At 38.9% G+C, this 12247-nt stretch overlaps 2 protein-coding genes across 3 annotated transcripts; one reads left to right on the top strand and one right to left on the bottom strand.

Moving 5' to 3' along the window:
* The first annotated feature begins 71 nt into the window (after positions 1 to 71).
* Positions 72 to 6766, top strand: spata1 (spermatogenesis associated 1). Of its 2 annotated transcripts, none has more exons than XM_088426518.1 (13): positions 72 to 93; positions 574 to 832; positions 933 to 1039; positions 1630 to 1747; positions 1849 to 1902; positions 2792 to 3068; positions 4129 to 4264; positions 4346 to 4406; positions 4614 to 4731; positions 4802 to 4927; positions 5697 to 5872; positions 6129 to 6227; positions 6301 to 6766. In XM_088426518.1, the coding sequence occupies exons 2-13, from the start codon at positions 776 to 778 to the stop codon at positions 6448 to 6450; spliced, it is 1479 nt and encodes a 492-aa protein (XP_088282644.1). In that variant the 5' UTR covers positions 72 to 93; positions 574 to 775; the 3' UTR covers positions 6451 to 6766. The 2 variants fall into 2 exon arrangements, with proteins under 2 accessions (XP_088282644.1, XP_088282643.1); XM_088426517.1 differs by lacking the exon at positions 72 to 93 and adding an exon at positions 172 to 296.
* A 548-nt stretch (positions 6767 to 7314) lies between these two features.
* On the bottom strand, positions 7315 to 12183 carry ctbs (chitobiase, di-N-acetyl-). Its single transcript, XM_088426519.1, has 7 exons — positions 12025 to 12183; positions 10815 to 10953; positions 10411 to 10619; positions 10174 to 10345; positions 9999 to 10096; positions 8843 to 9004; positions 7315 to 8163 (listed from the first exon to the last, which is right to left on the bottom strand). Exons 1-7 carry the CDS (start codon positions 12139 to 12141, stop codon positions 7975 to 7977), a joined length of 1086 nt encoding a protein of 361 aa, XP_088282645.1. The 5' UTR covers positions 12142 to 12183; the 3' UTR covers positions 7315 to 7974.
* Positions 12184 to 12247: the final 64 nt, after the last annotated feature.

Here is a 12247-nt window from a genome sequence, read left to right as displayed (position 1 = left end):
GTTTGAACGCCACACTTGAAACAGGAACTACAATAGCTGCCTCTGGTGGTACAATTTACTACTTAAATTATGCCATAATTCCTGTGATAAAATGTATGTTTAAGTAGATGTTTCCCGGTAGTAAAAGTATTGAAGTTATAATGATTTGTCAAAATAGTTTTGCATTTTAGTCAATCATGGATTTGAGTTGAATTTCTACTATTATTATTTATTTATGCCGTACTCTTTTGAAAGTATTTGTAATCCTTTTTAATTACTGACATATCTTTTTTAAGGGGTGAAGTTGAAAGTTCAAGGTAACTGATAACATTTTTAAGTATGGCAATTCACAATATTTCAAGTTTTGCTAATGTGAAATCTGGCTTCTCTTTGTTTTCAACAAATGCAAAATTCACAGAACTCATTTTCCCCTTGTAACCAAAAACTAAAAATATACCTAAAAGCAACCCAGCGAACTGTTTTGAAACAAATCATTCCATTGCTTTGGTGTGCTGACTAACATTGTTGCCTAGAGTGTGAAAAAAAAATATTTTTTTAAAGTTATTCAAACTTAAATAACCATTTTACCCCCAGAAAATACAAGTTGTGTATACAAGTTGACCACTTTTGCTTCTTCTGCAACCGGAGCAACCGATGCTGGCACTCTCACAAAAGAATCTAGTGTGTGTGCGTGTGGACAGCCAAGTCAATTTTACAACAGTCCACGCCTCCACTGGGTCAGACAACACATCATAAAAACTTTGCATGTCTGTGTTCGAGCAGCTCACATGTGAAGATGGAGCTTTCGAGTGAATCTACTTTTACTGTGGATAAAAGACCAATCAGTTGCAAGGTACGTTCAAAATGCATTCAAGACTTTGAAATTCTCTTGCTACATACATTTTAGAGTACAATTTCAATGTGCGTGCATGTGTGTACATGTATGTGTTCAGTTTGTGGAGCTCCATGTGCTCTATGTCCCTGACGACCAGTGGAATGTGAAGCTGAACAAAGTTCCTGCAGAAGCCACGGAGAGTTTCATATCTGCAGGCTTTATCAGGTCACATAATAATAATTATTATTATTATTGTTATTTATTTTTGTGATGTAACAAATATAAACTTAATCACAGATGTAAAAAAAAGTGTAACGCATGTAAAAAATGTTAATTATTAAAATGTACGTTATGGTAAAGGTACACTACAATCAATTACACTTACTGTTTTATCAATGATGTTTATCAAGGGGGTACTAAGCTATTATATAAATATACAGATTCAGCTATTTACAGCAGTAAGAATGTATTATTTTGTCTATAATTAAATTGATAGCTAAAGTATTTTTAATGTACAATCGGTACTTTTTAAAAACACATTTTTCCACTTGCTGAAGATGAAATCATATGTGCTCAAGGCTCTGGTAACAACCAATTACAGGTCAGCTTGGTTGTTGACACATGGCACGTAAACCCAAAACAAATCAATAAAAGTGTTAAGAATTCAACAATGTATTCATGATTTGAAATGAGTTTGAAAGTTTGAGTCGAAAGAATAATTTTATTATATTATATTTTAATAGTATTCATATTTTCCTCTCACTTTTTTCTATTCACCAAAACATGCGTTCACAAAAATTATTTGGCTTATTTAGGGTTTACCCTGAGGTCACCCTGAAGGCTCTGAGGAGTGAACTGGGGGAGCTTCTTGGCCCAGAGAGGAACATGGACAAATTCTCCTTTTTGAAGTGTGTCGGCCGCAGCTTGGCTCTGGTGAGTCCTATTTGTCATCACACTTTGGAGCAGTTAAAAGTAAATGTGTGTTTGGCGCATAATTCCCTTTTTACGTTTTGCTTTTGTCTGTTGTGTGTCAGGTCAAAACCAAGCAAGAAAAGGATATGAAAGCGAAAACATTTGCTCCACCGTATGTATGTAAAACATGAGGATTCATTCTTATTCTAACCTTTAAGGGATATTTTACTTATTTAGCCATTTTTCAGCTGTAAAACGTTTTACTTACAGGTGAGCAGTGATTAGTTGTTCCCTAAGCATGTGATGTCATTATTATTAGACAGCTAGTAGGAACATGAGTTTTTAAAGGTTCACTCGGAAAGAGCAAATGAGATCGAGTCATTACAGCTCGGGTGGGAGAAGGTGGACTTCCTTGGAAATAATGAATGAACATTATCGTTGTATTTTCCGCATTATAAGGCGCACCTAAAAGCCCTACATTTTTTAAAAGCTGACTGTGCGCCTTACATATGATATGCTAACTGCATAAACTGCTGACTTCTCTGAGCATTGAGCTGACATTCCCTTGAGCGCAGCTCCATCTAGTGGATACATAACAGAATGCAAATGCAACCCCAGGCACCACTGTAGCTTTGATTCCATGCTCCTTATAATCTGGAGCGCCTTATATACGAAATTAAAAAAAAAAACATATTCATTGAATGTGTGCCTTATAATCCGGTGCGCCTTATAGTGTGGAAAATACCATAAGTATTATCACTGTGTTGTTTCATTTGCTATAGCTACCTTGTTAATTTTTGTACTTGAACAATATAAGTCCACGTCCTGACAAAGTCTGTGTGAGTCACACTGTGTGACGCGATCTCGTTTGTTTTTTCCCGGTGAATATATATATATATATATATATATATATATATATATATATATATATATATATATATATATATATATATATATATATATACAAAAAGCTATAACTTCGACCAAAAAACGGTTTTGCCCAAAAAAAAAAATATTTCTTGATGTTCAGTTGTATAGTGGTCAAACTGCATATTGTGTTTCCAGGCTGCTCAGCCAGAGCTTTACCTGCTACCCGCAGCGGAGAACGAGAGCAGCTTTTCCTGTCATTCTCTCAGCCCGGACACCAGCGGCAGCTCCCCCGAGCCCCTGACCTATTACCCGCACAAGACATGGAGCTCGCCGGCCGAGGCAAAAGAGCATGTGAAGTTCCCCCACATCCCCCAGTCTTCGCACCAGCTTGTCCCTTGCTCAAGCTTGGAGGAGGAAAATGATGAAGACGAGCAGGCATATAGCTCCTTCGAGGGAGAACATGGCGGGAGAGGTGAAAACCTGTTTGTATTCTTCTCTCACATTGCATTGACTCAAAGCAACTTTTTGGCTCTTACATGGAAGCTTACCTATTATATCAAGGCTTGAAGTAAGCGGTTTCACATCACTGTTTTCCATGTACATTTTGGACTTTGTGCCTCGTGTAAACATATGAAATTGCTAAACCGCTAGTATGTTACACTGTCATTGTATGAGACAAGCCATATGGTGCATTCAAACACATTTGGCCATTCTAAACTCAGAAAATGACCATTGATGCATTCAATGTTTATAACTATAGTACCGTATTTTCCAGACTACAATCCACACTGGTATAAAAGCCGCACTAGCAAAAATTGAGCAAAAAAAAAAACAAAAACATTTTTTTTGTCAGATAAGGCAGTAACATCAGATATTTACACAGAGGGATGGTATATGGAAGTTTTATCATTTGTTTTTATTATTATTTTAAATCTTTTAAAAATGTCCCGCTTACAGCAACAGTGTGAACGTATGAACACATTGAACACAATTTGAATATACAATCACTTATATATTCAAGATTCAAGAGATTTATTGTCCCATTTATAGTTGTATCACACATTGAAATTTTTATTCTGTTCACTTCCCTGAGCAGCATTCAAGGACTTCATTCCATAATAAGCCATGCTGGACTATAATAGCCAGGGCTCAAATCATGAGAAAAAAAATGGTGGCGGTAAATAATAATAGTAATGATAATGCTATAAAATTGTTTAGTGGAAAAGTTGCTTCCGGTCGGTCCCTGGGATTAACCTGTAAAAAAAAAAAAAGACCCCACAAAATTAGAAAATTGCTGTTCAAATGAAGTTCATGATTCACAAAACTACTCAGTAAAAATTATATATCTTGCCTTGTATAGCGCTAGATTGATTTATTACATTGATTGTTTGTATCTATTTTTTTCATAAGTTGGGACTTACTTTTGAAATATTTGTTTTCGCTCCACCTGATAGACAGTGTGTAGTAGTCAAAATAAATGTTGTGTATTTAGTCTATATATAGTGAATCCTTGATGTATGCTATGTGTCAAGGCGGCTTAGCGCTGGTGAAGGAGCATCCCCAAGAGGAAGAAACAACATGCAGGAAGAAGAAACATTACCAGCAAGGAAGCAGAGTGGTCAAAAATTCAGGAAGCCTGGAATTGGTGGACGATGGAGATTTGGACAGGCAAGTGAGCTGAGCTACTACTTCACTCTACACTCTTGTGCTTATTCCGTCCGTAAACATGTTGGCGTCTTCTATCTGCAGGCTGGGGAAAACACGAGACATACACACGTTTCAGTCCCTCAGGAGTAAAGCCACCAGCGGGGTAAGGTTCGAAATGCATCTTAAAACGAGATGTTCTGTATTTTGTTTTTGTTGTATTGCCTACTTTATTATTTGCTCGATTGTGGAATGTGGTTTGCTCGGGGAAGTAAACACAATGAGAGTTAAATTGTGTGCTATTGCCATGCGTACGGAAATAAAATTCTTGAATCTTGAACGCAAATGTGTGAAATTCCTTTACGTTGTTAAGGTGACTGAAAGCCCAGTTGTGTTATCCCGACCCATCCGCTGCACCTCCCCCCCTCCTGGTCTCGACCTTACCATGACAACCCACAAGCCCGTCGTTTCCACGGTCATCCCGACTAATCGTAAGCATCGGCAAAATGGCTCGAATGACGGATATCAGCTCACATTCCAAACGATGCTTGTCTCTTCTAGGAGAAGAGCTACTAGAGGAAATCAAGCTGGTGAAGGAGGAACGGAGGCAACTCGAGTGGAAAAGGCAGGAGTTGCTCAGGAAAGGGAAAGATTTGTTGGCCCAGAATAGACACCGCAGGAACCAAGGTAGTGGAAAGCTCAAACAAGCAATCAGTCCAGAAGCTGCCTTGATTGATTGATTTTCATGATATAGTAATTCAAAGATACAGACCCAACATTTTTGATTAGTATTTATGGGGCTGGTCAAGAATTCATACACACACACCCACACAGATGATAAAAATATACTGACATAGTACAATTTATATCTAAATCAGGTTTCAATGTTTTTTGTAAACAAGAAAAAGAAGGCAAGATTTGGGAATACACTTTTGTTTTTCATTGATATGGTTACGAAAACAAAAACAAGATGTGTGAATGAAAAAGCGGAATGAAAAAATCTCCCCTCACAATACCATATTTTTTAATTGAAATGTATTAATTGTTTTTGTGGAGTAATGCAAAAACAAGCTTTTCACACAGTTTATAATTGGCTAAAAATATTTGGTTATAATGTAGTTGTTTCTTTTGGTTTACATGAAACTTGGCCCTGTTCTTGCCTCATAAAAATCTTTTCAGATATTCAATATTTGCTGTGCTCTTTGTCTAAATACTGTTTGTCAATTTGACTTTTTTAACTCATTCACTGCCAGCGCAAAATGGACTTTTGACTTTGACAGCATTCAGTGATAGTGAATGAGTTTGAACTTACTAGCTGCCAGCCCAGTTAAAATGGATGTTTGATGTCTATAGCCGTCAATGGCAGTGAATAAATTAGGCCCTGACAGTTAAATTGCTTTTCCTGGATTCCTGGTAATGCTTTCTTTTTTTTTTTTAACTTCTTTTGTTTTACAAGCCCGCGATAACTGGAAGAAAAAGTATTTTGAAACCAAGAAGGCTACTGCACCTTTGGAAGATGCACTGAAGAATGTGCGGCAAGAACTTGAGACATTCTACACCAAACTCCTGCAACAACTCCACGCCAGAGATAATAGAGGCAAAGCGCAAAAGCAAGGAAAATCCTCTGAAAAGGTATGCTCAAGTATGTATACTCTCTTGGCCTGAATACATTTTTGACAAACTCAGAGGTATATTAACCCATTCACTGTCAGCTATTTTTAGAGAGTTTGTTATGCTAAATCGGGAAAATACATTTAAAAAAAGTACTGTACCTGGTTTGAATGTCTGAATTTAGATAGTCATTCAAATACACGTTTGGGATGGAACCATTTTTAATCAAGGATTTGTAGTTTGTTACTTTGAAAGTAAATTGGCAAACTGTGTTTAGAATGAGCTCATCATTCAGATCCTGACAGAGAGCCACGACATCGACAACCTCAAGAGGAATGTGGAAGACGCCAAGATGAAGCTGGTGATGGAAATGAAGGTAAATCTTCAAGTAAAAGTAAGACCGGAGGTCCTTCACTGAATGTCGTGTCTTCCGACAAACGCTGCTGTAGCTGAGGAAACAGGCTGCCACTGAACTGAGGGCCCTGAAAGCAGAGCTGGCCCAGAAGAAAAGTCAATCGGTTCATCACGGGCCCGTGGCGTCTCTGAGCTTTGTGAGCGGCACGCGAGACAAGGCAAAAGTGCAAAACGGCTCCAACTGAGGAGGGCATTTTTTCCCGTGGCTAGATACTCCTGGTAAAAACTTAGTCAACAACTGTCAAAGTAAATATAAAGTTAGAGAATGACATGTCATTTTTAAGCTGCAACAACCTACAAACGATTTAGCTTGATGCTAACAATGTGAAATGCCCTCAGACTGCCTAACAAGCTGCATTGGAGTTACAAATTTTTAGGATGGATATTTGAACACAAACGGTGCACCAACACATGTAGACATGTATGATTGTTTAATTATATGCATTTAGTTAACTCAACTGTGTATGTTTTAAGTATGTTATTATAGGGTCCTATTTTTCTTATTAAAATACATTTCAAAATCTTGACTTGTAAAGTATGTATATAAAAGTGGAACTTCAATGGTTCTCTAGCACGTGGTCCCCAACGGCCCGGTACCAGCCCGTGGATCAGCTGGTACTGAGCAGAATAATGTTTTGGAACAGACTGAGTTTAACCATTCTTAAAAAAAAAATGACTCCGTTTTGCTTTGCCGATTAATTGGAAGTGTGTGTGTGTGTGTGTGTGTGTGTGTGTGTTTTTAAGCTGGTACAAACTCGAAAAAGTGACTACTTGATTGCATCTTGCAAACACTGACGTCACTCAGACGTGAATTGAGAGGAGCATGATGCATGGTCACTATGTTCAATACCAGATGTCTCCTTATTAGGTGTTCTATATTGTTAGGAATCAGGCGATTCTTTTGAAATATATTTTATTATCCGTTACTAGTTTTATATTACTCTGTGAATGAGGAGCTTGTGCTTTAATTTGAAGTGCTAAATTCTTACTCAATGACGGCCCCTGCTGGCAATTTTGAGTAACGTCAAAAAGGTAACGTGCGCATTACGTTTATTATTTTTTTTTAATTACCAAAATTTAAATGATGTTAGAAAAGTAATGGTAATTTCATTATATCTTGCTTGGGCAACAGTAGCACATCAGAATGTTACCGCGTTGCCGGTATCACTGGTCGCAAATTGTAGTTATAGATTGTTAATCTACTTTATTCTCCTTAAGTTTTATATTATGATGTAATCATTAGCACCGTCTCTCAACTCCTGAAATTTGACACACATCCATCAATTCGGCACAAATTAGCCCTTATATTGTCAATTATCAAAGAGCAGTATTACACGGAGAGCAACATAAGTAGGCGACGAATCATTCGAGTACTTTCAATGCATTGATTCCAAGGGTTTTGTTTTCTATTTACTGGATATTGCATGGATTTGAAATTGCAGTCTAGCACATACATAGAAATCAGTGTGATCAATTGTAGTTATAAGTCCATAGCAAAACACAAAATGTTTATCCCAATGGACAACTTAGCCCAGTGAAATGCCTGAAATGAACTAGGTTTAAAAGTAGCAGAAAAATAAAAGACAAAGCCAGGAGGGTGAGTATGCGCCTGAGAGGTTGCATCGCGTTGCCCCTGCAGAAGGAGCCTGTTGACTTGGCAACAACAACACAGCCGCTGTAATTGTCTAGGACCCGTAAATTTAAGCCAACTAGCATCCAAAGAGAGCATTCCACATCATTGCGCTCTGCTGCCTAGCAACCGGCTCGTCGCTGTAGTCCAAGATGTTGGCGTTCCACATGCCCACTCCTCTCAAAGCTTTCAATTTCACAAAGTCCGTCTTGAGGCAAATACTCTCCGGGTCGTCATACCAAACCTGGTGAATGTGTCCTTCTGGGTCCTGAAAAGTGGGGTGAAATATTTACAGTTACATTTCTATAATGAAATACAAATATTTGATTTGATGACATATGATACCCAAACCACCCCATAGAATTCTTTTTTTTTTTTTTAACAACGCCCCAGCCTAAAAGATAATGCTGATGGAGTAATAAATGTTTAACCTCTAGAAAAATGATTGATGGCAAATCCTTTTGTTGTGAACACAGACGTCGGTGATGTAAAACAGAACATAGGCAATTATGAAGCAACTAGAAACTGAAAAGGCCATAGATGTGTGAAAGTTTATCTAACTTGGCTCATGAGTCATTTATAACAATAAAAATGCCAATGAAAAGACTTTGTAACCACAAGGTAGTTGCCGGACGGCTGAACAGTACCTGCTTTATACTACTACTCTTTCTTCTTAATATTTTCCAGCAGTCTGGAGGCACCGTAGCACCATGCTGCTCTCTAATGTTCAGTTTTGGTACTACAACAGATGTCTAATTATCTGAAGTAGACACACTCTAATAGCAGTAAGAAGGCTGGTATTTTTTTCCCCTTTGGTTGTTTGTGACTCATTTGCATCAATTAAGAAATTAAAAGTCGATTTGTGTGCACCCTGCTTCAGTGGAAATTAATTCAAGCTGCAAAATGGGATCAAATAGAACCACCTTAAATCATTGCCAGTGACATACCGCATAGTTGAAGTAGGGCGCCTGCTGCTTGCCGTCCCACAAGCGGCCCGATAACGAGCTGCTGACCTGCTCCATGATCCATCTGTACGTTTTCTGTTTTCTAGCAGCGTCACTACATGGAGCGCCACGGAACGGCACTTTGGCAATAGAACAGATGCCGTCCTGGGGAAAGGGAAGATCAGTTGCACTTGCAAAGAGCATACAAGGGACCTTCTAAAAATCAAATGACTCTGAGGTTTTACAATTCTCATGTCTCAGGTTCTTTTCTTCCTACTGCATGATCCTGCACCCGGCAATGCTTTACCTTGTACCATTCCAACCCCACAAAAATGTGCGCCCCTATCCCGAGTTGCCATTGAAAGGAATAATGCAAAAAATTGGGGAAAATGCATGATAAAACATCGGGTTTTCATCCATCCATTTTCTATAGGGGTCCACAGGGGTCGCACGCTTGCTGCCGCCTATCTCAGCTGGCTACGGGCAGTAGGCGGGGGACACCCTGAACTGGTTGCCAGCCAATCGCAGGGCACACAGAGACGAACGACCAATCATGCGCCCGATCACACCTAAGGACAATTTAGTATGTCCAATTCACCTGCCGTGCATGTTTTTGGGGAGTGGGAGGAAGCCGGAGTGCCCGGAGAGAACCCACGCGGGCTCGGGGAGAACATGCAAACTCCACACAGGAAGGCCGAAGCCAGGTGGATTTGAACTGGGACCTTTGAACTGTGAGGCGGACGTACTATTCACTGCGCCACCAAGCCGCCCCTATCGGGTTTTCAATATGTCCAAAATTGATAATATTTAAAATTTTGAAGGGCAGTAAATGAGTCCAACAAGAGCTAAATTTCACACCTAATTTCCCACCTTCCGTTTGCAAGCAACATTGAAACTTGTCATGTTTTGACAATCAATGCCATATTTTAGTCTCCTAGTGTTTTGTTTTTTTTTTAATATGCTTTTCATTTGATAGCACACTAAAAAAGGGGTTAAGAAATTAATGCTGAAAAAAAGTGGTCCTTGCGTCCTTCCATTTTTCTGTTTTTGGCCCTCAAACGAAAACGTTTGGACACCCTTGTCTTAATTTGTGTGGCATGAGCGTTTTAAAATATAAAATATCAACATTGGACTGCATTATTTTACTAAATTCTCCTACCTGTGAAAGGTTGAGACAAGGGTAGTCATAGCCATACCACGGCACGCCCATGACCAACTTCTGTGGCGCTATCTTCAAATTCAAATAGTGATTATAGGCTGGAGAAACAGAGAGGAAGATGAGTGCTCATCATTCATTGACTAGTTCATCTTTGCAACCCAAATGCATGACAAACCATTTAAAGTTTGAGCGAGGGGGGCGTTAGCCATGGCGATACAGTCGCCAAGTATCTGGCTCTGCTCATCGTAGGACATCACAAAGATCAAATCGCAGGATTCGGCGATGGCAACGTAGTCGTAGCAGCGCTTGTCGATACAATTGGGCGACCAGGCGACATCGAAGGACACCTAAGCCACAGTATTGGGTCAGCGTGGTTTTTTTGGTGAAAAACGTGGATCGGTAACGCAGTCACCTGGGAACCGGGGATCTCCCTGTGGAAAGCCTCCGTGGTTTCTTTGACCAGGTCCGTTAAGGCAAAGTACTCTGGTGAGCCTTCTTCTACTGCTTGTTCAATGTCAATGTTGATCCCGTCCATGAACTGAATTTTGGCCAAATTGACCTTCTCCATTATCCAACCCGTCCTGTTGTTTTGGTCCACAACGTCAGTGAGGTGAACGTCACCTTTTTTGAAAGACGCACGATTGAGCTCTCAAACAAATCCCAGAAGTCTGAAGTTATACTTACAAATTATTAGCTTACGAGCGTAACTGCCCATTGGCCATTTTACTACACTAAGTTGGGGACATTTGCATCCCCAGGAAATAAAACGTATCTCCAAACACATCATGAAATGATCAAAAATCCGTCAAGAAATACCTTTGAGTACAACCCGAGCTCCTTTCGAATGAGCATGACACATGAGCTCTGCGTCGTATTTCCCAAACGCGGCCACTGTCGTCACCACGCTCCAGTTGTAAGACTTCCATGTCTTCCCGCCCACGTCGAACACAAATACCTGAGAGCACACACCCGAAAACGCCAATCTTACTAAATTACGGTTACAATGTATTTAGAAAAAAGGCCGCACTCACTTAATATACACATTTATAGTTTGTAAGTTTGACCTTTAAAAGGACAGTGTGTAAGATTTTGAACGTTTTTCATTATGGACAGCAGGAGGTGCTGCAGGTGCCGCATTTACTATTGTCCGTATCCATAACAAACATGGCCGCCTCCGGGGAGGTGCCGCCCCTCATGCAATATAATTTAATGATAACTAGACCTGTGATGATATTTAAAACATACTTTTGGTCATTAAGAAGACATTCCTTTGCAAGATTTTGAAATTTACAATCATTTAATTCATTACTTTTTAATGAAAAAGGAGCTAAATTTTGCACACTGTCCCTTTAAACACTTGTGAAATTTATTTTACCATATCATAATTTGTAGCTATTACATTTTAGAAAACAAAATCCACCTGATGCTGAACCTAAACTTAAGTTCCTAAATGTTAACAAAATTAATGTGTACATTACATATTATATAAACGTTATTATGTTATTCTCAAGTTTTTAATTATGAAAATGTGATGTGCTAGGGGAGAATCGGAGAAAAAAAAAGATCAAACTTGACATGAACCCCTGATTTAAAAACAATGTAGAACTTGTTTAAACGTGTTAATTTGATGCTGGATTTTGTCGTGTTACACAAAATAACTTAAAACTAAAAAAGTGATGCAGAATTTTGTTACATAAATGTTGCTTTAATTTGTTGTGACAAGAATTTCCAGGTTTTTTTCATGCTAAAAGACTGCAGTAATTGACATTTGACAGAATAGTACATAAATATAACGGGTTTTTAAAATAAATAAATATTACATAACTTTGATACGCGGCTCTGATCGGCGTCGTTCTTGTTTTGATTAGAAAAATAACTAAGAAAATGAATACATTGGTAAAAGGAGAACAGGAAGCTCGTGAAACCAATAAACATAAGCATTGTGTACGAAGCAGAACGACGTTGTCAAAGTTTCATGTTTTGTCAAGAAAGACGTTGTAATCGCGAAAGGGTCCAACCAAAGTACCTCAAAATCTCTCTCGTCGCGTATTTGCTGACATAATTCGGCTCTCTCACACGGACACGAGCGAGCCGGGATAAAAAGGATTAAGGACGATAAAATCCGGAGGAAGAAGGGTGACATTTTTAATCGGAATTCACGATAAATGCCGAAGCACACTCGGAAGACTTCGTGCTCTATGGTGGCTGATGAGGGACTAACAGCCTCCGCCAAGCAATACATGCACATA

Source organism: Hippichthys cyanospilos, chromosome 10 (genome assembly GCF_059441005.1).
Source record: "Hippichthys cyanospilos isolate Australia breed blue-spotted pipefish chromosome 10, RoL_Hcya_1.0, whole genome shotgun sequence".
NCBI lineage: Eukaryota > Metazoa > Chordata > Actinopteri > Syngnathiformes > Syngnathidae > Hippichthys > Hippichthys cyanospilos.
The sequence above is the reverse complement of the archived record's forward strand: the minus strand, read 5'-3'. Positions and strand labels throughout refer to the sequence as shown.